The sequence below is a fragment of the Sus scrofa genome, chromosome 13 (assembly GCF_000003025.6).
Source record: "Sus scrofa isolate TJ Tabasco breed Duroc chromosome 13, Sscrofa11.1, whole genome shotgun sequence".
NCBI classification, from domain to species: domain Eukaryota; kingdom Metazoa; phylum Chordata; class Mammalia; order Artiodactyla; family Suidae; genus Sus; species Sus scrofa.
In genome coordinates this window covers 202,031,814-202,059,330 of record NC_010455.5, presented here as the reverse complement: position 1 = coordinate 202,059,330, position 27,517 = coordinate 202,031,814, and the positions used below count along the sequence as shown (strand labels likewise).

The window sequence follows — 27,517 nt, the reverse complement described above, 5'->3', positions numbered from 1 at the left end:
ATGCAGAGCAGGGCGGGGGACAGTACTCTCCCGGTACGAGAGGACTTCTGGAACGGGAAGGAGGCTGGGGCTTGAAGAATCGGTACCTTTGTGAGAGGCTGTGCGGGTTGGCTTCCTCCCACTAGAAGAAGTTATGGCGATGGTCCACCTGCTATTGTGACTTGCCTTGGCCTTGCTCTAAGGCCTTGCTCATGTGTCAAGAGCAGGGGAATCACAGATGCAGTGTGGCTGTCCCCCGGGGGGCTGCGTTCAGCCACATTCCTGGGTAAGTGAGGTCCGTTTACCCTGAGCCCCGGGGACAGCACCTCCTTGTCAAGCTCATGGCCACATCTGGGCCGCTTCACCGCGGGCTTTTTCTGTGATGGCACCTGCACTGCTGTGAGTAGGCTCTGATGGGAGCAAACCAGTGTCAGATGCCAAGTTTATTTTGTTTTTCAAAACCCAAAGCCCTAATTTAAATGTCGCAGTACATTTTACAGGCACATTACTTCTTTTCAAAACAAGGAGGGGGAATGAGGTAGGGAAAAGAGCTGAAAGAAGCTTTTGTCTCGGGCTGGGCTTAATCTTTAAAACATTAGACAGACAACTGTCCTGATAGTCTAAGCTCCGTTTTCTCTTACTAGGCCCACAGTCTGAGTCACGCCGTTCCCCCTCCGCCCTCTGAAAACAGAAACTTCTCATTTTGAACAGATTTCCTCACTCTCATGAATGTTCGCCCATCATCTCTGTAGGGGCTACACCATGCTGAGGGCCTCAAGGAAATTTGGGGGAGGAAAATAGGACGTTCAACTGGAAATTGAGGTGGCCAACATTAAAAAAACAAAAACAAAAACAGACTTGTCAAAATTCCTATCTATGAGAGTTCCCCTTGTGGTGCAGCAGCATCAGATCCAATTAGTGTTCAGGAGGATGTGGGCTCGATCCCTGGCCTCACTTAGTGGGTCGGGGATCTGGTGTTGCCGTGAGCTGTGGTGTAGGTCGCAGATGTGGCTTGGATCCCAGGTTGCTGTGGCTGCGATGTAGGCTGGGAGCTAGAGCTCTGACTCAACCCCTAGCCTGGGAACTTCCATGTGCTGTGGGTGCAGCCTTAAAAAAATAAAAACGAAAACAAAAAGACACACACACACATCCTATGTATGTCCAAATAAACATTGCCATCCTTAGCATCTCCCAAGAGACTCTGCCTTTGTTGGCAGGGGGTTGCCCCTATTTATTTATTTCACATCTGCCACCCTCTCCGTGAACTATCAGGACTACTCCCAGGTAATTCTCCTGAAAATACCCAATAGTGATGAAGCTGAGTGCTCTGAGGCTCCATTCCGCTGTGCTTTATGTCTGTGAAAGAGACCACTTGTTGGAGTCACCGGGTGGGGTCCTGTGGCTTGGTGGTTGAGGATTTGCACTGAGGCCCACAGCTATCTAGGTTCGCGTTGCAGCTCCTTCACTGCTGGTTGCTTAGCCTTGGGCATAACCTGCGTCCAGCTTCTCTGCCCATCACCTGTAACGTGGAGGTTACTTATTCATGTCTGACCTCGTGGAGTTGCATGGATGAGATGAATACTAACAGCTAACACATAGCCCTTGTCCTGTGTTAGGCGCCGTGTTGGATGTTTCCCCCAGGTGGGTACTGTAACCTAAATACATGAAACGAGCGTGGAGCCATCCCCAGCCTGGGTACACTGCAAATACAGGGTAGAAGATGCATTAACAGAGGACTGCAAACAGGTGGTTTCCCACCACGCATTGGGTGTTCCCAGAGGCAAATTTGAATTTAAAGCATATAAATTAGAAGGTGGTGGAAACTGGAATATAGCGCATCCCACCTCTCAAGAGCTTTTCGTTGGTTAATCGTTCATTGATTGTGTTATATTTTGGGCACGCATTTTTCTGGTTGGCCAGTTCTCTCCAAAAGCAGTGTCAGGAAATGATAAGTAGGGAGCAGTGACTGAGGACACCTTGCATTACCACGGGCCCCTCCCAGGGCCGTGTGACATGTTCTCGGATCTGTCATGGGTTGTGGGGGAAGAGGAATGTCTGTGCATCACGGAGTTCTCTTCAAGAGAAGCCAGGAAAGAAGCTTCTCTCAAGGCTCAGCCAGGAGAAGCATTGCTGCCGCTGAATAATTGGTTCATTTGTATCTTTTGGACACCTTGAATTGTCACAGGATTTACTTCCCCCTTTGCCTTGGCGACTAGAACATTCAGAGATAAATTGATGATCTCCCTCTAGTTACTATAAATAGTAAGCTTACTCAATGTGCTGACTTTCTCTCTTGATTAATGACTTTTCTGCTCTTATATAAGGTGCCCTTCCATTCCTATGATCACTTATGGTATCATTTTTGTCTTGTGTGCATTTTTTGTAGTCCACCTCGAATGTCACATAGTTTGAGGAAGGGGAGGGGAATAAATCATATTCAGAGCCACCACAGGTACACATAAATATAACTCTGGAGTTGCAGTGGAAAATTATGGACTCTCCTCCTTAGAAAGCTGGTAACGTAAGCTTAACCCTTGTTTATCCAGTGGCTTCTGGAGAACTCTGCCTGGGGGCCTGGGAGGGGAGTTTCTTCCAGCCCTCTGATTCTGTAACCCTATGAGAACCCAGTCAGGTTTGGTAGTATGTCTGACTTCTCATCTTAATTTAAATTTAGTGAAGTTTCCATTTTATTTGCTATTCTTTGCCATGTTCTTTCACCATTAATTCATAATAATAGTATGTTTTAAGAAGTCAGCGCTCATGTCCTCCACTCATCTTAATTCTCCAAACGCTACTTAGGAATGATTGGTTAATTGATGGAGTTCCTATTGTGGCTCAGTGGATTAAGAACCTGGCATAGCATCCGTGAGGATGCGGGTTTGATCCCTGGCCTCGCTCACTGGGTTAAGGATCCAGCATTGTTGCAAGCTGCTGCATAGGTCACAGATGTGGCTCAGATCCAGTGTTGCTGTGGCTGTGGTGTAGGCCAGTAGCTGCAGCTCCAATTTGACCCCTAGCCAGGGAACTTCCGTATGCTGTAGGTGCGGCTGTAAAAACAAAGACAAAAACGACAAAAAAAGAGTGATTAGTTTTGGAGGCTCAACAGGCCAGCTGAGGTGGGCATATGTCTCCAGTTACCAGAGGAAAGACATCAACAGCCCCATTTTGTTCATCATGAAGGCTGAGGGCATCTTTCTGCATTATTTTGCATTCCCTAGAATGACCACAGTTGTGCCCAAGTGGCACAGAAACCTGTGAGAACGCTGCAGAGTTTAAACCCCCAAAGTTGTGTGGCCCCCAAGGATGTTTCAAAGGACGTAGGGGGTGACATACCCTGCTTTTTGACACCCCAGCTGTTGTCCAGCGCCTTCATGAAATTCTTTAGTCTGAGCCAGCCTTCCCCGCTCGGGGTGACCCCAGCCCGATGTGGAATTTCTCCTGCTGTGAGCAGAGGAAACCAGCTGTCTTCCTGCCTCCTGTTCCCTCTCACTGGTGCACATATTGTACGGGATTGTCAAGCCCAGTGTTTTGGAGGGTATAAATAGAACCCAGACCTGAAAAAGTGAACTCGAGGATATGGTCAAGACGCCAGAATTTTTTATTTATTGCGGTAAGAACACTTCACACGAGATCTACCCTTTAAACACATTTTCGAGCGTGGATCGTTGTTGATGAAAGGCACAAAGTGGGACGGCAGGTCTCTACAGCCTTTTCATTCTATTTGACTAAACTTTATGCTTGTCGGTTCATAATAATAATAATAAAGAGTAACTTCTCCCTCACCCAGCTCCTGGAAGCCAGCATTTCAGTCTTTAAGTCTCTGAATTTTACTTTTTTAGATACATCGTGTCAAGGGGAATTATGCAGTGTTTGTCTTTTTATGACCACTTTTTTTCCCACTTAATATAATGTCCTCAAGGAGTGTAGTATATTCTATGGTAGGTATGTGTCACATTTTCTTTTTCTGTGCACTCATCCAAGGATATTTAGGTTGTTTCCAACATCTGTTGACTCTTGGGAATGGTGCTGCAGTGAACATGAAGTACTCATGTCTCTCTGAGATCCTGGCTTTAGTTCTTTTGAATAAATATGCATAAGTGGGGCTGCTGGATCATATGGTGGTTACTTTAAAAATTTCTCAGGGAACCGCTATATTGTTTTCCAGTGCAGCCTTGCCATTTTGCTTTCCCACCAGTGGTCCACAAAGGTTCAGCTTTCTCTACCTCGTCACCAACACTCGTTACCTTTTGGGTGTCGTTTTTATAATAGCCATCTGGACAGGTATGATATGACATCTCAGGTGGTCTGACTTGCATAATACCTTTTCTGCACCCTTGAAAGATAGAGGCTTGGAGCGAAATATCTTGAACCGTGCTTATTTGCAATAACACAATTTTTGCCCCAAATAATAGTACAGAGAAATTCCATATTCACCAACTGATTAGCCCATTTAACAAGCATCTAATACATTGCCTTTGAGCTTGCACGGGAACCGGTGAACAACACTCAGGCGAATACTGAAACTATCATGTGTAAAGGAATGCTCTTGGCTAAGTCATTTCAAAAGGAATGCAGTGAATGTTCAGATCCTCACTGTGCTAGAGAAAGTGGCTTGGTGCAGGTGGATGACCACGCTGTTTGTGGGCAGTTTCTCCCTGTGACGTCTCGCGAGGCAGAGTGAAGGTGTAGCTGCTGTGCAGTAAGCAAGGGGCAGAGATTGAGTGTGGATCTTGTCTTTTCACAGCCGGACAAAGAGCTGAAAAATGCATATATTGGGAGACTTTGCAAAATACACTTCTCAATTCTCTGGATCATACCAAGTTTGCTTTTTCTCTGAAAAGCTGTGTCTAAGTGGATGCCCCCAAAGAACTCCCCCCGAGGAATTCCCTGTCTTTCTCACTTACATCCCTTCAGATACGGTCTGGTTGGGCTACACGCTCGCTGTGCTGGGGAACCAGCAGTCCAGGGACAAGGATGGTGGCCTAGAATAGGAATCGTGCATGTGTTGCAGTGCACACCTTAAGTCAGGGTACCACGTGGGCAGGGTGTCCTTGATGCCTTTTTTTTTGCATATGTTAAAGTTTTACTGGTGTGTGGTTGATTTACAAGGCTGTGATCATTTCTGCTGTACCACGAAGTGACTTCGCCATACATGTCCACACATCCATTCCCTCCCACACAGACCATCACAGAACACTGGGTAGAGCTCTCTGTGCTGCACAGCAGGTCCCTGTTGGCCCATCATTCCATATACCTCCAGGTGCATATGCCAACCCCAAACCCATCCCTCCCCCACCCTGACCCCTTGGGTAACCCTAAGTTTGTTTGCAAAGTCTGTGAATCTGTTTCTCTTCTGCAAATAAGTTCTTTTGTATCCTTTTTTAAGATTCCACATATTAGTGATACATGATGTTTGTCTTTTACTGTCTGACAGACTTCACTTAGTATGATAATCTCTAGGTCCATCCGTATTGCTGCAGAAGGCATCGTTTCATTCTTTTTTATGGCTGAGTAATATTCCAGTGTGTGTATGTACCCCATCTTCTCTAGCCACTCCTCTGTCGGTGGACATTTAGGTTGTTTCCATGTTTTGGCTATTGTGAAGAGTGCTGCAGTGAGCATTGTGGTGCATGTGTCTTTTCAAAGTATGGTTTTCTCTGGATAGAAAGGAAGGCTTTACCTTTTTAAAGGATGTTACCTTTTAAAGGGCAGTCATCCTAGCCATCTTGGTGGCGTCTGGGCAGGGGCTCAAAGCATGGGCAGTGAGTAGAAGCTGCCCAGCTTCAAGCCTCAGTTCTACCTCCTCCTGACTCTGAGATCTGGGGCTATTCCCTTTTCTCCCATGTCCTTGGTTTACCCCTCTGAGAAATGGAGCTGAGGCCAATGCCTGCCACACCAGGCTGTCGTGAGGATTGATACCTGGTAAGCTCTCAGAATATGGCAATACATAGATCATATATACCACTTTTTTCTATTAAAATTTTCAAGAAAATGAACAAGGGGCTATGACCAAACAGTGAGAATGGAGCAATGGGAGTCCTTTAACCAATATTTGTTGAATACCTGCCTTGAGTGCTGCCATGTCACTGATCTTATGGGGAGACCCTCTCCCCTCTTTGGGCATAGAGTTCCCTTAGATTTATTACCAAAACTATTTGAAAAGATCATAAAATTATTCCCTTTTTTCTTCAACTGAAGATAAAACAAGATATACTGGGAAAAAGACTCTTTGAAAACTGTCTTGAAGATACGGTTTTTGAAAATAGGGTCTGTTGGTTTCATGTTGCTGGTTTTTTGGTTTTTTTGTTTTTGCAGCAAAAGCTGGGCTGGAAAAGCTTAATGAGATGAATTATGTCTTGTAGTTATAGAATGTAAACAAAGGAACCTTATTGAAAAAATTGCCCCTGTTTTAAATACTGACGCATCTTTGGGATGGCTCTGGTAAAATGCAGTTGAAGAACTCATTGCGTTCTGTGTTTGATGGGGGATTCATTTTCATGCCATGGGAAAACGGTGGTGATTTGCTCCTAGAGCTGTAGTCCTCAGAGATGGACGTTAAACAGTAGAATTCTACGAAAATGAAAAAATTAGTCTGAAGGGGCCATAATCCCCAGGGACCCCGATTTTTATAAGGCTCTGCCTCACCTTGACCCTAAACTTTTTCGATGGTTAACGGCCTTGCTGGAGAGGAAAGAATTTGTGGTGCCTGGTATACAGCAGGCACTCAATAAGAAAACGGTCTACATGGAGGTGCGAATGCGTGAATCTGAACAGGACGCGTCTTAGATGGTCCAGTTGTTCCCTCTGTTCCAACGCATCACCTGAGTAGCACCCGAAGTCCTTTTCCTAAAGAACCAAACGGCTTTAACCCGCTTCCCTGGTAACTTCTCTCCTTGAGACAAATAGACCCAAACACAGCCTCTCCCCTCAACCGATGGAATTTTCCAGCGGGATAGGAAACTACGTCTCCAGTGAAGACACAGTGTTTTGATATTAGGATGGCTCCTTTAGAGATAACTGTTGGGAGCCAGGAAAAATAGCATCAGGAGGAAATAATGGCTGTGTAGGCAGCGCTGGAAACGTGGAGGCGCCACGCCATGGGAACGCTGACCATGCTTATTTTAAAACTTTCTTCATGTTAGCACAGCTGTGAGCATGGCATTGGCAGGGGTATGTGTTTCCACGCCCGGGCTAGGGCCTCAGTCCCCGGTGACCCCAACTCTAGCCTGTATCCACAGACCCACTGCCCCTCCTCATGGTCAGCCCTCTGCTCCCATCAGGACCTGACATGTGCAGGTGATGCTGGGAGCAAGTCAGTATCTTCTGAGTTTCCAAACACTGAGTGGACTTTCCGGGGACCTTGCTCTGCCTTTCTGTCCACACCCCTGCCACGGCCTCTGGGTCTGGAGTGGCCTCCTCCAGCCCATCTCCTGCCCCACCCAGCGCGTGCCCTCCTGCCTCAGACCTTCTCAGACCCCAAGGCAATGTCCAGGCTGGACCTCTAGTTGCAGGACTCTGTGAGTTGGCTGCAGAGTTGCAGCCAGCAGGGTGTGGAAGAGATAAGGCTCATGGCAGTGGAATCCACCACCGTCAAGGCTTTAGACATCGGGGTGGGAATTGAAAATCCAGTGGCGATGTGGCGATTCCCAAGAGTATGAAAAATCCTGTGTTGGGCAGTACTGGAGAAGAAGTTTCCAGAAACCCACCTTGGAAGACATAGCCCAGTTTCCCAGATCCCTCAGCTACGGGGATCCTGGGTTTGTGATCTGTGTCCTAACCTCCTAAGGAGGCATTGACCCAATTTTCTGTTTCCTAGTAAAAAACCTGGATTTTCTCTTTGGAGTGGAGTTCCCCTATTTACATATGATTTCACGGTGTCCATTACTCTCCATTTTTTTTCTTAAAAAATATATATCCCTCTTTTTTCTTAAAATATATTCCCTTTTTTCTTATATATTACATGTGATTTCACTGTGACCAGTACTCCAGGGAAAATACATATATTTCCTTTTTCTTAAAATATATTTTCCTCTTTTTTAAAAAACATATACAATCCCTTTTCTCTTTTTCCAGAAAGGCAGGTTCGTCCTTATCCAAGTGGCCTTGTGGCTGTCTTAACTAACAGCAGCCCGTGAGCTGTCCCCCGAGGCCTGGCAGCTGCCTCCGTCCTGCAGCCACGCAGCTGGTTTCACACCCCGATCCCAGTCCCACGGGACTGCTAGGGTCCCCAGTTCTGCTCCCTTCTCTGCCCGTCCTGCCAGTCCCTTGGCCAGGAACACCGGGAGACTTCAAACTGGACCTAAGGCGTCGCTGCAGGGATTTGAAATTCAACACAAGGATTCCGTTCTGAGGTTTTGAAGAGGGCTGTCACTCTAGGATCAACCTTGCAAGTGCCCCGGGGTCGCCTGCCAGCATCTGTGTGCCAGTCACGCCGGGAGAACGAACACCAGTTCCCTGTTCCCTGCGAGTGGTTCCAGTCAGTGGTCACAGAGGGGCTCTTGACGTGACCGTTTCAGAGGGAGCTGGCTGGAGCAAGAGAAGCTGGGAGGCCGCTTCACTGCCCCCGTGCCTGCCCTCTGCCTCTGCCCAGCATGGGCACTGGCTTAGTCTGCGCTGCTGCGGCTGCTCTTGTCCCATAGACTGGGCGGGAGGCCAGGCAGGGGAGGGGTGGGGGGCTGGGCTTCAGCAGCAGGGATTTATTTATTTGGAGACTGCAAGTCCAAGATCGGGGTGCCGGTGGGGATGGTGTCTGGGGAGAGCCTTCTCCTAGGGTGGAGGATGGCCGCCTTCTCACTGTGAACTCAGTGGGGGGAGGGGGAAGAAGAGGGAGGAGAGGAGGGGGAGAGAAAGGGAGGTGGGAGGAGACAGTAGGGGGAGGGGGAGGGGATGGAGGAGGGTGAAGGGGAGGGGTGGGGGGAGGAGGGGAGAGGGGAGGAAAGGAAGGGGGGAGGAGGAGGAGGAAGGGGGAGAGGGGAGGGAAGGAAGGGGGGAGGGGAGGGGGGACATCTCTTGTCGCTTCCTCTTCTTATAAGGACACTAATACCATGATGGGGGCCCCACCCTCGTGACCGTGTCTAAACTTAATCTTCCCCCCAAACTTCTAACCTTCACATGCGGTTAGATGGGGATTAGGGCTTCACCGCATGGATTTTCGGGGGAGGGGAGGCACAGTCAGGTCATAGTGGACCCTGGACTTGTCTTCTCACACGTCTCCACTCCCCGACCCCCTTCTGTGCATCAGAAGCAGGCGGGGAGGCTGGCGAGGAGCGGCCGCAGTAACGGACAGTGTGTCTTCTTCCCGTCCAGGAGCTCCCCCGAGGAGTGCAGCATGGCCAAGGGCGGGAAGATGGTGGGCAGCCCGGACGCCGTGGGCATGAGTTACGGCAGCTACATGGAGGAGAAGCACGTGCCGCCCCCAAACATGACCACCAGCGAGCGCCGGGTCATCGTCCCAGCAGGTCAGAGCAAGTCCGCCAGCGTGCTGGAGCGCCACGCAGCTTTCTGTCCTTGCCCGTGGTGACACGGGTCACCTGCTGCTGCCTGGGGCAGTGGATGCGGAGGGGCGTCAGCAGAGGTTCGGCCCACCTGTGGCGAAAGGTTCCCAATCTGTGTGTGTGTGTGTGTGTGTGTGTGTGTGTGTGAGAGAGAGAGAGAGACAGAGACAGAGACAGAGACAGAGAGGCAGAGAGATGGAGAGTGGAAGAGAAAAAGAGAGAAACAGAGAAAGAGACAGAGTGAGAGAAACAGACAAAGAGAAGGAGAGAGAGACAGAGAGAGAGACAGAAAGAGAGGGAGAGAGAGAGACAGAGACAGGGAGAGAAACAGACTGAGAGATAGAGAGAGACAGGGGAGGGGGGATCCATAAAAAGCGACCTTTCTCAGAAGGAGTTGCCTTGTCTCTGAGATTCTTTGCTGTTAAATATCCTTCCTTTTATGCAGTGCTATTTATGCTAGAAGTTAGGTTTCGATTTTTTCCTTATCTGGCAAAATACAAAGTTGGGGGTCCTCTGTCGTCGGAGCTCATCTGCAGTCCCAGCCTAACTGTCCAGTGAGGTGGACTCTGTTCCAGAAGCCAGTCTAAACCCCGCCCGAACGGGAGGAAAACGCCAGGAATGTGTTTATTTAGCAAATGAAAGGCAATAGGAAGGCCGACTTAAAACTCCACAGAGGAGATGCACCACCTAAAAAAAACCCCAAACCCAAATATCACAACAGCAAGAGCAGCAGTGACAACTGTCGCTGCTCGGTGGGTCACTGCTCCTGACTCTCCCTTAGGAGTTTGGTAAGTGATTTGGGTCACAGTCTTGGTGTCACAAAGTCTTGGGAAATGTATGGTATCCTTGTCCCAGGTTCCCTGATGAGGAAGAGGAAGCTCAGGGAGGTCAGCATCGAATTCATTAGAAGCCGGGATAGAACGCAACCCAGGACACCTTCCCGCTCTTTCTTGGGGGTTGGGGTGACGCTCAACCCCTCATGGCAGCCCCCCAACGCCCCAGGCTCCCTCCCATCACTCCCCGAAGCACCTGGTTCCCCTCTGGTTCTGCCCTCGCAGCCCCCGTCCTTCACCCGGGCTCTTCAGGGACCTTTCCTGACCGCCCCGTCTAGAGCAGCCCCTCCCCACCCCACCCAGTGGCTCTCAACCCCCCCATCTTCCTTTATTGCATTTATATTTATTGCCATCTGTCACTATAGTGGACATTGATGTGCAAGTTATTATATAATATTATGTTAATTATCTTCCTCTCTCAGTAGAGTGGAAGCCCCACAAGGGCCCCAAGTCCATGGCCAAGTTCAATGCCTGGTGTGGAGTGGGTGCTCGGAGGGTATGAACCGAGGGAAGGGTGGATGAGGCGTGCCTAGCCTCTGGGCAGCAGCCCTGGGCTGCTCCTTGCTGTGGGAGTAACAGAAGGCGTGGGAGGGAGTGGATTTGGTGCAGACCTGAATCCCTCTGGCTCTGGGGGTCATCCCACTTCTCTCCGTGATGGCAAAGGAAGCTCCAATCCCCCTCTACCCCCCCTCCCCGTGACCTGCTCCCCACCCTCACCCCTCATTCTGCGTGAGCTCACCTGCAGGGACTCCATTTCCATCACCTTCCAAACAGGAGAGTGCAGAATGCAGGGTACTTGGCAGAACATCTGACTTGGGCTCGTGGACTGCATTTCTTCTCCGGGTGGCTCAGCTGCATGAAGTGGATTCCGTGCAGTTAAGTCCGAAGGGATCCCTAGCCCCGATCTTGAATCACGTGGTGGGACTTTTATAGGAGACAGTGGGGTCTGGCTGGTTTTGATGATTCTTGCAAGGCCATTGGCATTTATACAGAAGGCATGTATTTGGTTTGATCTTGGCAATGAAGACATTCTGAGACCCGTCACCTGTGCCTGTGACTTAGAACAGGCATCTCTCCTGGTGAACAGGAAAAAATATGGATGTGCAGATGTCTGAGAAGCCAATCCCGGATGCAGGGTACCTGAAAATGGCTTGAGAATAGATGGATGCCTGGGGAGGGGGAGGGGGCAGAGATGCTGTTGCCATGGACACGGGCTGGAGACTAACAGGATGAGGAAACAGCCCAGGATGTCCACCCAAGCCCATCGCATCCTTTGCCTTCCTCCTTAAGAATGTAATTTCTGGGAGTTCCCATTGTGGCTCAGCAGGTTAAGAACCTGACTCGTATCCATGAGGATGTGTGTTCAAGCCCTGGCCTCACTCAGTGGGTTAAGGATCCGGTGTTGTGGCAAAATGCAGTGTAGGTTGCAGATGTGGCTCAGATCCCGCATTACTGTGGCTGTGGTGTAGGTTGGCAGCTGCAGCTCCAGTGGGACCCCTAGCCTGGGAGCTTTCATATGCCACGGAGTGGCCCTATAAAGAGGAACAAAAGGAATATAATTTCTTCACTTTAGGCAAAGCACAGTTTTTAGTTCTCTAAGATGAGAGAATCAATCTGAGGAAAGGCCTGCCTTGAAGATGCTTATTCTGGTTCCTCATGAAATCACAGACCCAGGAGGTGAAGCCTGGTGCCATCACGTCCTTTTGACTGATGAGGTCCTGTTTCTGTCACACCATCCGTGTGCTTTGGTGTCATCAATATCCTTTCCTCTAGGGCCAGGCTTGCGGCTTCCTGTGTTAAATAAAATATTTAGAAAACAGGAGAGAGATTTACACGGGGAAGAGGCCAGGCAACAATTTATTTACTTATTTATTTGTCTTTTTGCCTTTTCTAGGGCTGCTCCTCTGGCATATGGAGGTTCCCAGGCTAGGGGTCCAATCGGCGCTGTAACTGCTGGCCTACACCACGGCTCACGGCAACGCCAGATCCTCGTCCCACTGAGCAAGGCCAGGGATCGAACCCGAAGCCTCATGGGCAGGCACCAATTTAATCAAGTCTGAGCCGCCACCATTTCTGATCCACGTAGCAGGTGCTTATTAAATAGGTGGGTGGCTGGAAGGGTGGTTACACAGATTGGCTCACCTTGAGTCTTTGTGTAAAGGCCGGTTTCATCTCCTGAAGAAAGTCCTCTTTCTGCTGTTCCCTCCTTTGGTTGCTTCATGCCAATGCAGGGGCAGTTAGTCGGTTAATAGGGTTTGTAAGAGAGCTGATTGTGGCTGATTTTGCAAGTTGTGAGTCTTTCGGTTATTGGTCAAGCCTCATGTATGTGTGCTCGCTCTCTCTCTCTCTCTCTCTCTCTCTCTCTCTCTCTCACACACACACACACACACACACACACACAGCAGCAGCAGCAGCAGTATTGTACAATCCAGAAGATTCCCCAGTGTGGAGCCTGTAGGACATGGGTGCAGATCTGTCCACGGCCACCTCTGTATCCTCTAGGATCCAGGCGCCTGACTCCACCACACTTGGGGCCTAGAGAGCTCTGCATGCATAGGTAGATTTCTCCACACCTGGTTCTGACTGACTCATACAGTTCCCACATTGGTAGACGCATTGGTTGGCACTTGTCAGTGCAAATCAAAAAGGTAAGCACACTGGTTGGCACTTGGTTGGCACATTTGTTGGCACTCGTCAGTGCACATCAAAAAGGTAGCTGCAAAGGAATCCATTGATTATTGCTAAGCATTTGCACCATCAGTCAGCTCCATACTGGCATTCATGTCCCAGACCTAAAAAGAGTCACGATGCACCTTGACCACCAAGTTGACGTGCAGGCAGAGGGGAGCGAGAACAGGACCTCGGACCATTGTCTGCCCTCAGACTGGGTCTTGTACTTCAGTCCCTCACTTCTCAAAGTCCCTGGTTTTTAGTTATTTTTTAATTTTTTTGTCTTTTGTCCTTTTAGGGCTGTATCTGCGGCATATGGTGGTTCCCAGGCTAAGGATCTAATTGGAGCTGGAGCCACTAGCCTATGCCACAGCTACAGCCATGCCAGATCTGAACCACGTCTGTGACCTATACCACAGCTCATGGCAACACCGGATCCTGAACCCACTGAGCGAGGTCAGGGATCAAACCCGCCACCTCATGACTCCTAGTTGGATTCGTTTCCTCCGCACCACGATGGGAACTCCTCAAAGTCCCTGGTTTTTAGACTCACTGCCTGTAATTCACACCAGAGCTTTAGTGAAACACAGAAAATATCACTATGAACTAAATGTATACCTTCATGGAATACATTTACACTGTGTCTTTGTATCAGAACGCTTTTGAGAAAGCCCACGCAAATCTAAATCAAAGAACAAGATGGAATCAGTTTTCACAGTAAATGGATAAAGCGCATGGGCTAGTGTTAAGAACTTAACAGACAGTGAAACCAGGAGGGAACCTTTTATGTTTCTGTATATATGCATGTATATATTTGAATGCAAACTTTAAAATCCTGCACAGTTGCAAAATGTAGGTGTTAATTTGGCTCCAGAGTGTCAGCCAGCTGTGTGAAGGGGTTGCCTCCATCACTACCTGCTTCAGTGTTCCCAGGATAAGAAGAAAATTCATGGGAAGGAGGGACCAGCTGTTCATTCTGGAGAAAAATGTGTTCCTTGGTTTGTTGTAGGAGGGTAACAGGGAAGGCGCGGGAAAACACTCCATCGGTGGGGCCACCAGGCATTCTGGGAAGCTCTGGCTTATACCTGTTGGCCTGGCAGGTTGGTGGTTGTGCCTCATCCTTCAAAGCATAGCAATTAGAAAATATATCACACCTGTACTATCCATCTACCTCTCTGCCTCTCTCCATCATCTCTCTCTTTTTCTCATCTGTCTTCTATCTCTCTCTACTTCTATCTATCCATCTATCTATCCACCTCTCTCTTTCTTCTATTTTTCTATCTACCTGTTTATCTTTCTGTCTATCTAGCTATATGAATATCTCTATATCTAGGTCTACATCTCACGGGATTGGGCTCTTATGTTCATGGCTGTAGATCAATGGATCATTCAGTGAAATCAGTCTTCATAAGAGGAGCCCCAGACCTGTGACCCAGGTAAATGGCTCTTTGTTGGCTCAGCTTAACGTGGAGGCTGATTGGGAAATGTTGCTGCGAGTGGGATCAGAACCACTTGCGTTGGGATTATCTGGGAGACTTAGGATTTAAAAATGCGTGTGTCCATGTTTTCTGAATTTGGGTGTGGGGTTGAGGAATCCACCCTGTTAACACCTTCCTGGATGATTTTCATGGATAGTAAGGTTTGAGAAGTTCTCATCTAGGTAGAAAACACTAAATACGTTTTACTTTAATCGAGCTTTTATTGTTTTAAATAGAGACATGATTTAGAAAAGGGAGCTGGCAAAAAGGAAGGATAGAAAATATTGTTTGAAAGCGTCTCCCTTCAGGTGTATCTTGGGGGCTGGCATTGGTTGGCACAGTGAATTCTGTAAAGGCCACGTGTCTAGGCATCCGCAGGAAGATCCAGGGCCATCAAAGGCACAACATACAGTGCAAGAGCTGAGGACGAAGCCTGAAGCTCCATTGGTGGTGTCAGCACGGAGCTCCATTCAGACAGATGGGATCAAGCACAACACTTGGCCTGTGTGCATTTTGTTATATTCTGATCAATGGCCACAACAGCTTGGGAACAACACAGGAATCTGACTTCTGGGTGTTTCCAATTCTGCTTCACCAAGGCTGCGAACACAGACTGATGTTTGGAAACAGTGGGTCCCCGTTGTACAGTGGGGCCAACGCGTTCTAGAGAATGTAAGTTTCACAGTATCTCGTGGAGCCTCTGCATCCGTGATGCTGTCCCTCCGTGTAGCTGGTGGCCTCTGGCAGCCACTGTTACTTTTCAGGCCTTGACAGTGAACTTGGCTATGTGCTGAGAGGGCTAGCAAAGAGGAAGGCGTGGCCTTCATGCACTTGCCTTCCAAGTTGCAAAATGCTGACCACCATGCAACAGCACCTCTGGTTTCAGCAGCTTACATCATTTTGAAAAGACACTTCTTTTTCTTTGTTTTTATTCCAGACGATGGATGCTAAGTCTTGGGGCTTTTACAACACTTCTTTTTTGTTTTCTAAATATCCACCCTGAGCGCAGACCCCCATCGGAGCCAGAAGTCTCAGGGATGAAGAGCTGCCCGCTCACCTCTTCACTGGTTCATTCATTCATCCATTCATTCATTCACTGAGCGCTTAGGCTAGTCCAGTCACCAAGAATAAAAGCTCTTGTGAGATTTTATACCCCCTGTTCTTGGCACCCCCAAACACGCCTGGCTGGAAGTATTTTTCTTGTGTCTTACTCAGGCCCTCCTCACCGGGTAACTTCTACCCAACCCATGCAGGATTCACCGAGTCCTTGTTACTCCTCTGCTAGTCACAGAGGAAATGACCAAAGCCTGCGAGAAGCAGATAAGACTCAGCCACATGAAGTAAGGAGTGCGTGACGGGAGCGAGCATGATTAAGAGCCCAAATGAGTGATTCAGACAAGTGTTTCAAAATATCCGAGGAACAAGATGACTAGCAAAGAAAAGCTTCCTTTGTCCCTCTCATGACGTGATTTTAAATTCCTTTGCAGCCTCTGCCATTTGCCTCTGCCTTGTCTGGCCTCCCATTTCCATCATTCTACTCCTAGGCTGCATTGTCACTGCTCAGTGTCTTTGTCCATGCTGTTCCCCCTGCTAGAATGCCCTTCCTCCTTCCTCACTTTTCAGGGCATCTTTGAAATCCACCCTAAGAAGCCAGCCCTCATCTTTGGGCACCCTCATTGCTTGTCTGACAACTTCCTTCAAATTCTTTCACCACCAGACTTGATTTTGTTTTCTGTTATATTCTTTGAGGCATCTATATAAAGGTTGCAGTATTTAATTCCATGAAGGATTTGAGATACCTTGTGAACTAAACTACTGCTAATCACATGAACCAACCTACTGATCAAATAGGCACTCGGAGTCAATACCAAGGCAGTTACAAATGTTAATGGAAAGCCAAGATCACGTGAAGGAAGAGTGGCGCCATTTTGGCCACAAGCTTCTCCAGGATGCTGTAGCTGAACTTCCAGGATGACTTAGAGCTTCCTGACGGCCAGTGTAAAGAGAGGCATTTGGAAAAATAATCCCTGTTTTCAAAAAGAAGTTTCACAGGGAAGGCAGTGTTTTTCTTCATACAGAATCCTGAAAGCAGGATCCCTGGCATTCATATGTGGGGTTCGCCCAGGCTGTAGACCCCCTTCCTGCCACAGTTGCAGCCTCTTTCCTGTGACATCAACATGGACAGAGCAAGTTACACTAGCCAGCAGCTCATGCAGACAGAGAGCACATGCTGAGTCTTTACTGGTCTGGTTTATTAGGAAGTCAGGCTTTTGAGTTCTCAGAGTGGCACAAGCCTCACATAGCCCGCACATCAGCCTTCCTGAATATGACATGTCTAAGCTGGACTTGAAGCCAGATGCATAACAAGTAATAGAAGAATATACTATCCAAGCAAGTCCAGATGGCCAGCATATTACGATTTAATCTTATTAGAGGTGGTTGTTTATAAGTCTGTCTGTTCTCTTAGATTGTAAGCTTCGTGAGTTGCTGATTTTGTCTTTTGCATTCTTAAGCCCCAGGAAGAAGCCCATGTGTGGAGGTGGCCTGGGTGTGGAGGTCACTAAACATGCATTTTTTTTTTTTTTTTGGCTTTTTAGGGACGCACTGTGGCATATGGAGGTTCCCACACTAGGAGTCGAATCAGAGCTACAGCTGCCCTCCTACACCACAGCCACAGCAATGCAGGATCTGAGCCGCGTCTGTGACCTACACCACAGCTCATGGCAACGCCAGGTCCTTCATCCACTGAGCAAAGCCAGGGATCAAACCCACAACCTCATGGTTCCTAGTCGGATTCCTTTCTGCTGCACCATGACGGGAACTCCTAAACATGCATGTATTGAGTTAATGGGAATCCAGATTTCGTGAGTCTATGAAACCCAGAATCACAGGAGTTGGAGTTGCAAGATTTTTGGAGACTCTTGTTCAACTTTGTATTAGGGTTCTTTGAAGAAACAGAGCCAATATCCCTCGCTCCTTCTCTCTCTCCCTCTCTCCTTGTCTTTGCTCCACTCAGTCTACCAATTAGAATGCTGGTATCTTCTGGAAACACTCTCAGAGACACACCTGGAATAATGTTTGACCAAATATCTAGGCATCTTATGATCTAGTCAAGTGGGCATGCAAAATTAACTATCACAGATCTCTTAACATGAGAAAACGAGCCCTAAAGAGTAGAAAGGCTTTCCATGGCAAATATGCATACATGCTTGAAACCAGCACCAATTCCCCAGGTCGGCGGTCATTTATAGGTAAAGGATTTGTTGGTAAAACTGAATGTTTCTTTTTAAAATTTGAAGTAGAGTTGGGGTTCCAACTGTGGCACAGTTGGTTAAGAGCCCAACTGCACTGGCGTGGGTTGATGCAGAGGCATGGGTTGATCCCCAGCCCTGGCGCAGTGGGGTGAAGGATCTGGCATTGCTGCAGCTGCAGTGTAGGTCATAGCTGTGGCTCAGATTCCGTCCCTGGACCGGAAGTTCCATATGCCACGGATGTGGCCATACGATTGAAAATGTTAGAGTTGTTTTCTAATATTGCGGTAGTTTTCAGTGTGCTTTTGAAGAGTATCCTCCATGATAGGTGGTGACAAGATAATGGCTATAATTCCCCTGGCTATAGGATAAATCCTTGTTGCTTAACTACCTTAGACATAATAGTTTGTATCTGTTACTCCCATACCCCTAATTTGCCCTCCCGTGCCCCTCTCCTCTTTGGCAATCACAGGTTTGTTTCCTACAAGTGACTCGTTTCTTTATTTTGCTTCGTCTTGCGAAGCTCTCACCCATCATGTCTGCATTACGGGATGTGTTCCTCTAAGCTCCTCTTGACATTTTTTTATGCAAAGTCAAGCAACTGAACAACCACGGCAACGACAACCCAGGTCCAAAAGTCACAACTCATTATATTTTAAAGCTGTGAGCTGAGTAGTGATTGAGGAAACTGCCATTATGTTGCATGTGTGACTAAAATAATAAAAACAGGAGTTCCCATCGTAGCTCAGGGGTAACGAGCCTAACTTGTATCCATGAGGATGAGGGTTTGATCCCTGGCCTTGCTCAGTGGGTTAAGGATCTGGTGCTGCCATGAGCTGTGGTGTAGTTCGCAGATGAGGCTTGGATCCCTCATTGCTGTGGGTGGTGTAGGCTGGTAGCTATAGCTATAGTTCCCTAGCCTGGGAACTTCCATATGCTGTGGGTTCCGCCCCCCCCCCAAAAAAAAAAGTCAAATAAAATAATAAAAGCAGAAATGGCAGCAGCCACCATTTGTTGAGTGTACTTGGCCATGCACTTTGTTTCAAAGGTATTATCATTTAAATCCTGCAATTACCTTATGCTATAGATCCTCTTTATTATTCTCACTTTACAGATAAAGGAACTAAAACTAGGGAAACCAAGATAGTTGGCCTAGATGTCTTAGCCAGTGATGTGGAGAGCCAGAATTCTAATCCAGTTCTGCCAGAACCCAGAGTCTGGGCTCTTATTCCAACATAACCCTGTCAAAAATGTCCCAGAAGAACATAAGAAAATAGAAGGATGGAATCAATTTGTTAAGTTGCTGTAGAGATTCTGAAGCAGTCTTTCCCAAGGGGACATTAGTAACAGGGGAGACGAGATATCCAGAATCGTCCACCGTGTTGCTCAGCCTTTAACCTCTACATTTCCATGATGATAGTGACTTTTCTGTTTTTCTTGAAACCAAGAGAAGAATCAAATTAAAAATAGCTTTGGACAACCTAAATGTCCATCAACAGATGACTGAATTAAGAAGAAGTGGAATATATACACAATGGAATACTACTCAGCCATAAAAAAGAATAAAATAATGCCATTTGCAGCAACATGGATGGAACTAGAAACTCTCATACTAAGTGAAGTAAATCAGAAAGAGAGAGACAAATACCATATGATCTGGGATCTAATATATGGCACAAATGAACCTTTCCACAGAAAGGAAAATCATGGACTTGGAGAATAGGCTTGTGGTTGCCAAGGAGGAAGGGGAGGGAGTGGGATGGACTGGGAATTTTGGGTTAATAGATGCAAACTATTGCCTTTGGAGTGGATAAGCAATGAGATCCTGCTATATAGCACTGGGAACTATATCTAGTCACTTACGATGGAGCATGATAATCTGGGAAAAAAAGAATGTATACATGTATATGTACCTGGGTCACCTTGCTGGACAGTAGACAATTGACAGGACACTGTAAACTAGCTGTAATAGAAAAAATACACATCATTATATTAAAAAAAAAAGAAAATAGCTTTGAAATTCCCATTGTGGCTCAGTCGGTTAAGAACCTGACGTAGGGTCTGTGACGATGCAGGTTCAATCCCTGGCCTCCCTCCGTGGGTTAAGGATCTGGTGTTGCCGCAAGCTGCAGTGTACGTCACAGATGTGGCTCGGATCCGGTGTTTCCATGGCTGTGGTGTAGGCCAGCAGCTGCAGCTGCAATTTGACCCCTAGCCTGAGAATGTCTATAAGCCGCAGATGTACCCTACAAAAAAAAATAGCTTTAATTTAGTAAGAGTGTCTGGGTGGATCTTAGTAAACATAGAAAAAAAATTAAGATAGGTGATTCTGGTGTGGTTCATCCTGTACTTAAGACACCTGGGGGATACTCCCAAGGCAGTTTATGGCCCTGCGTAGACTATAGGCTTAAAACCTTTTTCACGGTCAGCACACAAGTTCTAACCTCTGCTCTGGGAAGCCACTTAATCTTGCCGATCCTTAGTTTTCTTGCCACCAAAGTGAGAATGACAGTGATGCCTACTTTATCTAGTGCTGCGTGGGTTAAAGAAGACAGGATATGTGAAGGGCATTAACAGTGCCTGGCGTGTAGTAACACCTCCCCAAATCGCAGCTCTTCTTTTCATGTTGGGCCAGGCATTTGGGAGAGAGCCCTAGACTCAAACGGTAAGCATGCGTTACACGTGGAATTGTGCCACCGATCAAAAGATAGGTTGAAGTGTTAACTTCCAGTGCCTTGGGATGTGACCTGATTTGGAACTGGAGTATTTTCAGATTTGAGGACACAAGGGCGGGTGTAATGAAATGACGGGTGCCCTTGTCCAAAGGAGGAGTTTGGACGCAGACATACAAGGAGGGGAGATGATGTGAAGATGCAGTGAGAAGGCCATGGTAAGATGGAGCAGAAGTTGGAAGGATGCAGCCACAAGCCAAGAACCCTGAGGATGGCTGGCCATCCCCAGATGGCAGAAGAGGATAGGGAGGATTCTACCCAGGGTCCTAGAGGGAGACCAGCTCTCCCAACACCTTGATTTCAGGCTTGTCACCTCCAGAACAGTGAGGCAGTAAATTTCTGCGGTTTTAAGCCTTTTTGTCTGTAGTACTCTGTTATGGCTGTCCTGGAAACCCCACACAGCATAAGCTTGTTGTAGTTAGAACATGGGAGTGTAGGATGCCCAGGGGTATTGGTGGAGTGAGGAGAGTGGGGGACCAAAGACACCCACATTTAAAGAGGGGCAAAGAAAACCCAAGCAGGGAGAAACGTTTAAGTGGAACAAGTCATTCCATTTCTAAAACAGGATGCACGTAAGCCGTGTTGGCATGGAATAACTAAGGGGAGGCAGTAGGGGAAAAACATAAAAACAAAATCCCCAAACCAGATAATTCACTCAGGGAGAGTTGCAAATGACTCCATCCAGTGAAATATTCTGGCATGTCCGAATGTCTGAGGTATCTTTAGAGCCCAACAAAAATAATTTAGTCATGTATTTTTTGAATAAAATCAATAACGGAATTGTTGATTCTCAGCGCGTTGAAAGTAGGCACACTTTTAAAAATAGTGTTTGTGCTCTTTCATGGGCTATTGAACTGTTCACATATACATTTAAATTTATGATAATTGATTAGTACCTGAATGAAGTAGAACATGGCATGAGCTAGGTTGATGGCTGCGTTGAAGATGGAAAAGTTTCAAAGTAAATGAGTAAAAAATATGAAGAGAAGACTCTTGGTTCTAGTAAAGTATTGAACCTGAAAGGGTCTTTTGCAGAACACCTGCCAGTGATGAATGGAGGCGAACATCCTTTTAAATGCACAGCTGAGGCGTTCCCGTCGTGGTGCAGTGGTTAACGAATCCGACTAGGAACCATGAGGTTGCAGGTTTGATCCCTGGCCTTGCTCAGTGGGTTAAGGATCCGGCGTCGCCGTGAGCTGTGATGTAGGTCACAGACATGGCTCGGATCCCATGTTGCTGTGGCTCTGGTTTAGGCTGGCAGCTGCAGCTCCGATTGGACCCCCCTAGCCTGGGAACCTCCATATGCCTTGGGAGCGGCCCTAGAAAAGACAAAAATAAAAAATACATGCACAGCTGAGCTGGGGAGAACGTCAGATCGTCAGATCAGGTGAATTCCTTAAGGATGAAAAACAAGGTGAGGGAATGGAGACAAGGCAGCCTGTTCTCGTGCTGTTACTGGTCCCTTAGATGGCTTGGATCGGGTGGGGTTCCAAAGTCTGTAATACAGAGATTCGGGTTTTAAAGGTTAACTGGGGCGGGATATGTGATCTTGGGCTTGTGCAAAGCAGGAGTTGGACCTGATCCTTGCCCTTCCCCTTCCCCCCCATGCACACAGCTGCGTGTTCCAGCAGTCTCCAGGCTGAGCAATTAACCACTGAAAAGTGATCATGCTCTAGTGATAACCTTGGGTACCTGGCAGAAGTAAATGTAAGATCTTCCTGGAGAGGGAGTTCCCGTCATGGCTCAGCGGAGACGAACCTGACCAGCATCCATGAAGATGCAGGTTCGATCCCAGGCCTCGTTCAGTGGGTTAAGGATCCGGCATTGCCATGGCCTGTGGTTGCAGACGTGGCTCAGATCCCATGTTGCTGTGGCTCTAACATAGGCTGGAGGCTGCAGCTCCACTTGGACCCCTGGCCTGGGAACCTCCCTATGCCGCGGGTGAGGCCCTAAAAAAAAAGACACACACACAAAAATATTCCTGGAGAAGCTTGTCTCCAATCTAAGCTTTACAGAATTCCTACAGATAAAGGCCTGCAGAAGATGACCGTGCAACCCCAAATTATGAAAACAGGAAGAAACAATCTACCAAGACCAAGATTCCGCAGAAACAATAGACAGCGTGATTAAATCCTCGAGAATGTCAGATAATTAAGTAGTGACATAGAGAATATAAAGTAAATGGATTTTAAAATGACCAGATACATAAAAGAAGGAATAAAAAAAGAGGGGAAGAGGGCATTACAGAAGAGAACAGATAATCTTGAAGAAAAATGATAGACTATCTATAAACACAAAAATGTATTTAAAACTTGGTGTCAAAAAATATCAAAAAGCTCAGTAGGTAGATGAAACAGTTGCTTTGAAAACACTGAAGAGTGATTTAAAGAAGGGAGACTTGAAGAGTGCCCATTGTGGCTCATTGAGTTAAGAGCCCAACTAGTGTCCATGAGGATGTGGGTTTGATCCCTGGCGTCGCTGAGCGGGTTAAGGATCTGGCATTGCCATGAGCTGTGGTGTAGGCCGCAGATTGGCTTGGATCCTACATTGCTGTGGTTGTGGCTGTGAATGGCAGCTGCAGCTCCTATTCGACCCCTAGCCTGGGAACTTCCATACGTTGCAGGTGTGGCCCTAAAGAAAAGGGGCAGGGGGAGGAGAAGGGAGACTTGAGGTTGTTGTCAGCAGAGTGCAGCACAGTGACAAAGAGGTGGAAAATACAGGAAAAAAAGTCAACAGTTGGAAAGGACTCATAGTGATGTCCTATACAGATCCAATAGAAGTTCCAGGAAGGAGGAAATCCAGAGAAATGGAAGAGATGAAATATTTGAAGGGATAAAATCCAAGACTATTCCAAAATTGATTGGAAAAAAAAAAAAAAAACCATTCTCCAAATACTGGAAGTACCAGGCAGAGGATAAATACGAATCTCTTTCTCTCATCACGTTACAGTAAGACTGTGAAACACCAAAGACAAAGTACTTCAGAGCCAACTAAAGCAAAAAAACCAGACTATTTGAACATAACGGGTTATGAGGACAGAAAACTTGTCAACAAGAAAACAGGGCACAGAGGGCAGTAGGAAAAAAACTCCATTGAACAGAGAGAAACTGACAAAACTCTAGTTATCTTCTGGTCTCTCAACTTTTTTTTTTCCTTCCACAGACTCAAATAATGTGGAATAAAAATATTGGCCAATATTTTCCTATAAGATGAATGGTGAAAGACTAATGTTGAAGGTTCCTAAATTCCTCCCATTCTTTAGGGTGATTAAATCTAGGTTTTGTTTAAAGATTAACCGGTAAAGAAATCAAAGTTGAATGTGAAATAGCCAATCAGTAGAGAGACAAACAAACAAACAAACAGAAGCCAAAAAGATCAATCCACTCAGACATTTGGAAAGGAGACATAAAGAAGAACAGACGACAATAATAGAAAGCACAAAGAAGTAGAAAGCAGATACATCAGTAACAATAAATACAAGTAGACCGAGCGTGTCATCAAGACAGAAAGTGATAAAGTAGATTTTTAAAAATAAAAAGCTGTGTGCTGTTTACAGAGCTGTCTAACACAGAAAAGGAATGACAGCAAAGAGGTGGGATAAGATATTCTAGTCAAATTTCAATCAAAATAAAGCTGACAAGAATGGAAACAGAAAGCAGAATGTATCACTGGGGAAAATGAAAGGTTATTACATAATGGAAAAAGTTTACATTTATGAAGACTGTATAACAATGATAAAATTATATGTACCTAATCACATAGCTTCAAAATACGTGAAGAACTATGAGGAGAGATAGACCGATCCACTTTAGTGAGAGGGTTTAATTTGCCTTCCTCAGCATTTGATAAATTGATGACATGAAAATTATGTATACATTACTAATTTTGATCAAGTGGTTATTTGTGGAAGGATGTACTTAAAAGTTAGAGGATATGCCTTCTTTTTAAGCACTCCAAGGACATTTGTAGAAATTGACCATGCCACAGGCTACAAAAATGTTAATGACCAATACTGAAAAAATCAGTATCATATAGACCTCATTCACTGGCCAAGGTGCAATAAAATTAGACGTAAGTAATTATCAAACAGTAACTGAGCCCCATTCATAGTTTGGAAATAAAAAGATTCAGAAATAATATTGAGTGTAGTCTCTTTGCTTGAGATCACATTTCAGTTCCTGGTGGAGTGAAGCTCAAATCTGAGCCAGTTCTTTCTTTTTGGGAGGCTGCACCTGTGGCATTCCCAAGTTCCCAGGCCAGGAAATGATCCTGCAGCACAGTTGCAACCGAGCCGCAGCAGCAACAATGCCAGATCCTTAACTGCTGCGCCACCAGTCATCTCCTGAGCCGGTTCTCTTTATTGGATTTCTTTGTAAATGTAAATAAGTCTATTCCTAGAAGGAGGCAAAATGCTACATCTTATTTTTTTAGGCTTCTGAGTGTCTTGAGCCGCAGACTGGCCTGGCAGACTCACCAGTGTCTGGTTTGATAAAGACCTCATAGGATTGTGATATGGCTTAGAGGTACATTTTTTTGGATTTTTTTTTTTTTCATTACCAAGCGTGGTTGTTCTATTTAGAAGCCAATATTTTATGTTGGTATTGTTAGGAAAATGACACTCGGGGCTTAGATGACCGCCGGTTTGGTTCTTGTTTAAATTTTCTTTTCTTCATTCCTGTGGTGGGGGTGTGGGTGGTCTCTGAAACAGGATGTTTGCCTGTATGAGACCTTTGGTTTCATGAGGTGCAGTATGTCTTCAGCAATGCAATATCCTTTTGCTTAATTTAAATATCCACTTGATATTTTCCTGGCGGCAGTGGAACTCTACTAGGGCAAATCCAGTTTCAGGGAAATGTAAAAAAAAAAAAAAATGTAACCTTCCTGCCACCCACTGCTTGTCCACCTGCCCATCCCCCACAACCTTAAACAGTGCAACTCCAGAACTCTGCTGGGCTTTTTATTTATTTTTAACCCCAGTGTACTGGAATAGCATTCATAAACCTTTGGGATATTAACCGTGCCATCTAAGATCCGAATAAGAGGCTTCAGAGAGAGAGAGAGATGGCTTCTTTTTTCTTTTACCCTATACCACTGGGGTTTACTGTTTTGATGTCCATGAAATGCGATGTGATGACACAGTTGTTTTCAAAACATTTGGCGGACTGCAAACAACACAACTAATCTTGAGTGACTCGTGGTTCATCTGACAGAAGCACCTTTGAAAGCATCTTAAAGTGATAAATCAGACTTTCGTGTTCAACGAAAGAGGCTCCCCCTGTGATAATAGACTGTTTATTTCATTTTAGCAGCGTTTGCAACGTGGAATCCAGCGTGCGGATGCATTACTGCTCTGCAGTATGTTACTGTTGGCAAAGTGCTTTCACATAGATTATCATATTCACTTGTCTGCCCTCCCAGCAGTTCACTTAATTATCCACAGAAAAAAGAGAAACAAACTCCAGAGAGGTAAACTTTTACATCTAAGGAATGGTTGAGTCAGAACCCAACTACAAATGTTCCGGCTGCCAATAAAGCCTTTTATTTTATTACCAAGCTTACTGGGCTTGATGTAATTTAGGACATGCTTTGATTCCACAGACATTTTCAGTGACTCTGACATTCCTAGATCATAAAGTCCAGCCTTCTTAGCAAGATAGTCAAGGCTCTCCTTGACCTGACCCCAGCTTTCATTTCCATCCTCGTTAGGTCTGTGCGTTCCCTCTTAAACCCTCCACTCCAGCCGCACCGAATGTCTCACATGTCCCTCAAAACCATTAGCTGTTTTGCTCCTCCATGGGTACGAAGCTGGGTGCAAGCTCTGTCCCTAAACTAAAGGTCGTCTCTGCTTCTGTCACCCTGCTTCTGTCCAAAGTCCTTCTTGGTGACGCAGGCTCAAGCCAAACCCTTCTGGTGAAAACATTCCCTCTTTTTCTGATTGGGATCACTCGCTACTTCTCTGTACTCCCTCGTCCTGCTCAGAAAAACACAGCTTTCATTCTCTCTGTGGGTTGTCTTCACAGCCGCCTCCCTCTGTGGATTCTCGGCATCTCTCTCTCTTGGCCTCCTCGGAATCCCAGAAATGGTTGCAAACCTAGTAAATGCTCCATCCAATGCCAAATTCAGCTCCATCCTTATCCTGTCGGTTCTTGGATCTATGTATTTGTTTTAGAGAAGAGGCAAACCCGGCTCAGTTGTGAGGTTTGGTGGCAGGTTCTGGGCTGCACCGCTACCGGGGGGCAGAGGGAGTGGGACCCCGCCCCTAAAGAAGCCAGGGTCGGGGCTCATCGCTCTGTTCACCCTTATGGGACCGTGGGAATCCATCCCCTGTCCATCCCTCTTCCTCCCACCCTTCCCTTTGGTAACCATACGTTTGTTTTCAAAGTCTGAGTCTGTTTCTGCTTTGTTTTGTTTTGTTTGCTTTTTAGGGCTGTGCCTGCAGCATATGGAAGTTCCCAGGCTTGGGGTCAAATCAGAGCTGGAGCTGCCAGCCACAGCCACAGCCACGCAGGACCTGAGTTACATCTGTGACCTACACCACCGCTCATGGCAACACCAGATCCTTAACCCGCTGAGTGGGGCCAGGGATCGAACCTGTGTCCTCATGGATCCTAGTCGGGTTCATTACCACTGCACCGTGACAGGAACTCCTGTTTCTGTTTTATAAATACATTCATTTGTACCTTTTTAAAAATTCCACATATAAGTGATGATATACGATATTGCGTCCTTTCATTCTTTCCAGTGAAGCAGTTCTGATTATTGAACTGCATGAGTGAGTAATATTACATTTTTATACCCTTGAAATTTTATAAAAACACTTTATATATATATATATGTATATATAAAACCATTTGTTTTAGTTTTGAAACATGGAGAATACATTTTTCATAAGTAACTTTTTAACCTAGTATTATCTGGTTCTTGTAGAAAAAAGAAAAGATAAAGTTCAGTGAAAAAAAAAATCTAAAAATCTCCTTGCTTTTTCCTCAGACACAGTAGCTGCCATTCTGTTGCCTATCTCTTCAAAATTCTTTCTGTAGATGTAGTTCTTGGCAAAATATAATTATGCTACCACAGTGT

The 27,517-nt window shown here is 46.4% G+C and overlaps 1 protein-coding gene across 6 annotated transcripts in view; it reads left to right on the top strand.

Annotated features, from left to right (window-relative positions):
* Nucleotides 1–27,517, top strand: part of ERG (ERG, ETS transcription factor) — a 303,336-nt gene that overhangs the window by 243,242 nt on the left and 32,577 nt on the right. For all 6 annotated transcript variants that reach the window (XM_021068471.1, XM_021068469.1, XM_021068468.1 and 3 more), the window contains 1 exon segment: nucleotides 9,286–9,437. In XM_021068471.1, coding sequence (XP_020924130.1) covers nucleotides 9,286–9,437 — 152 coding nt within the window.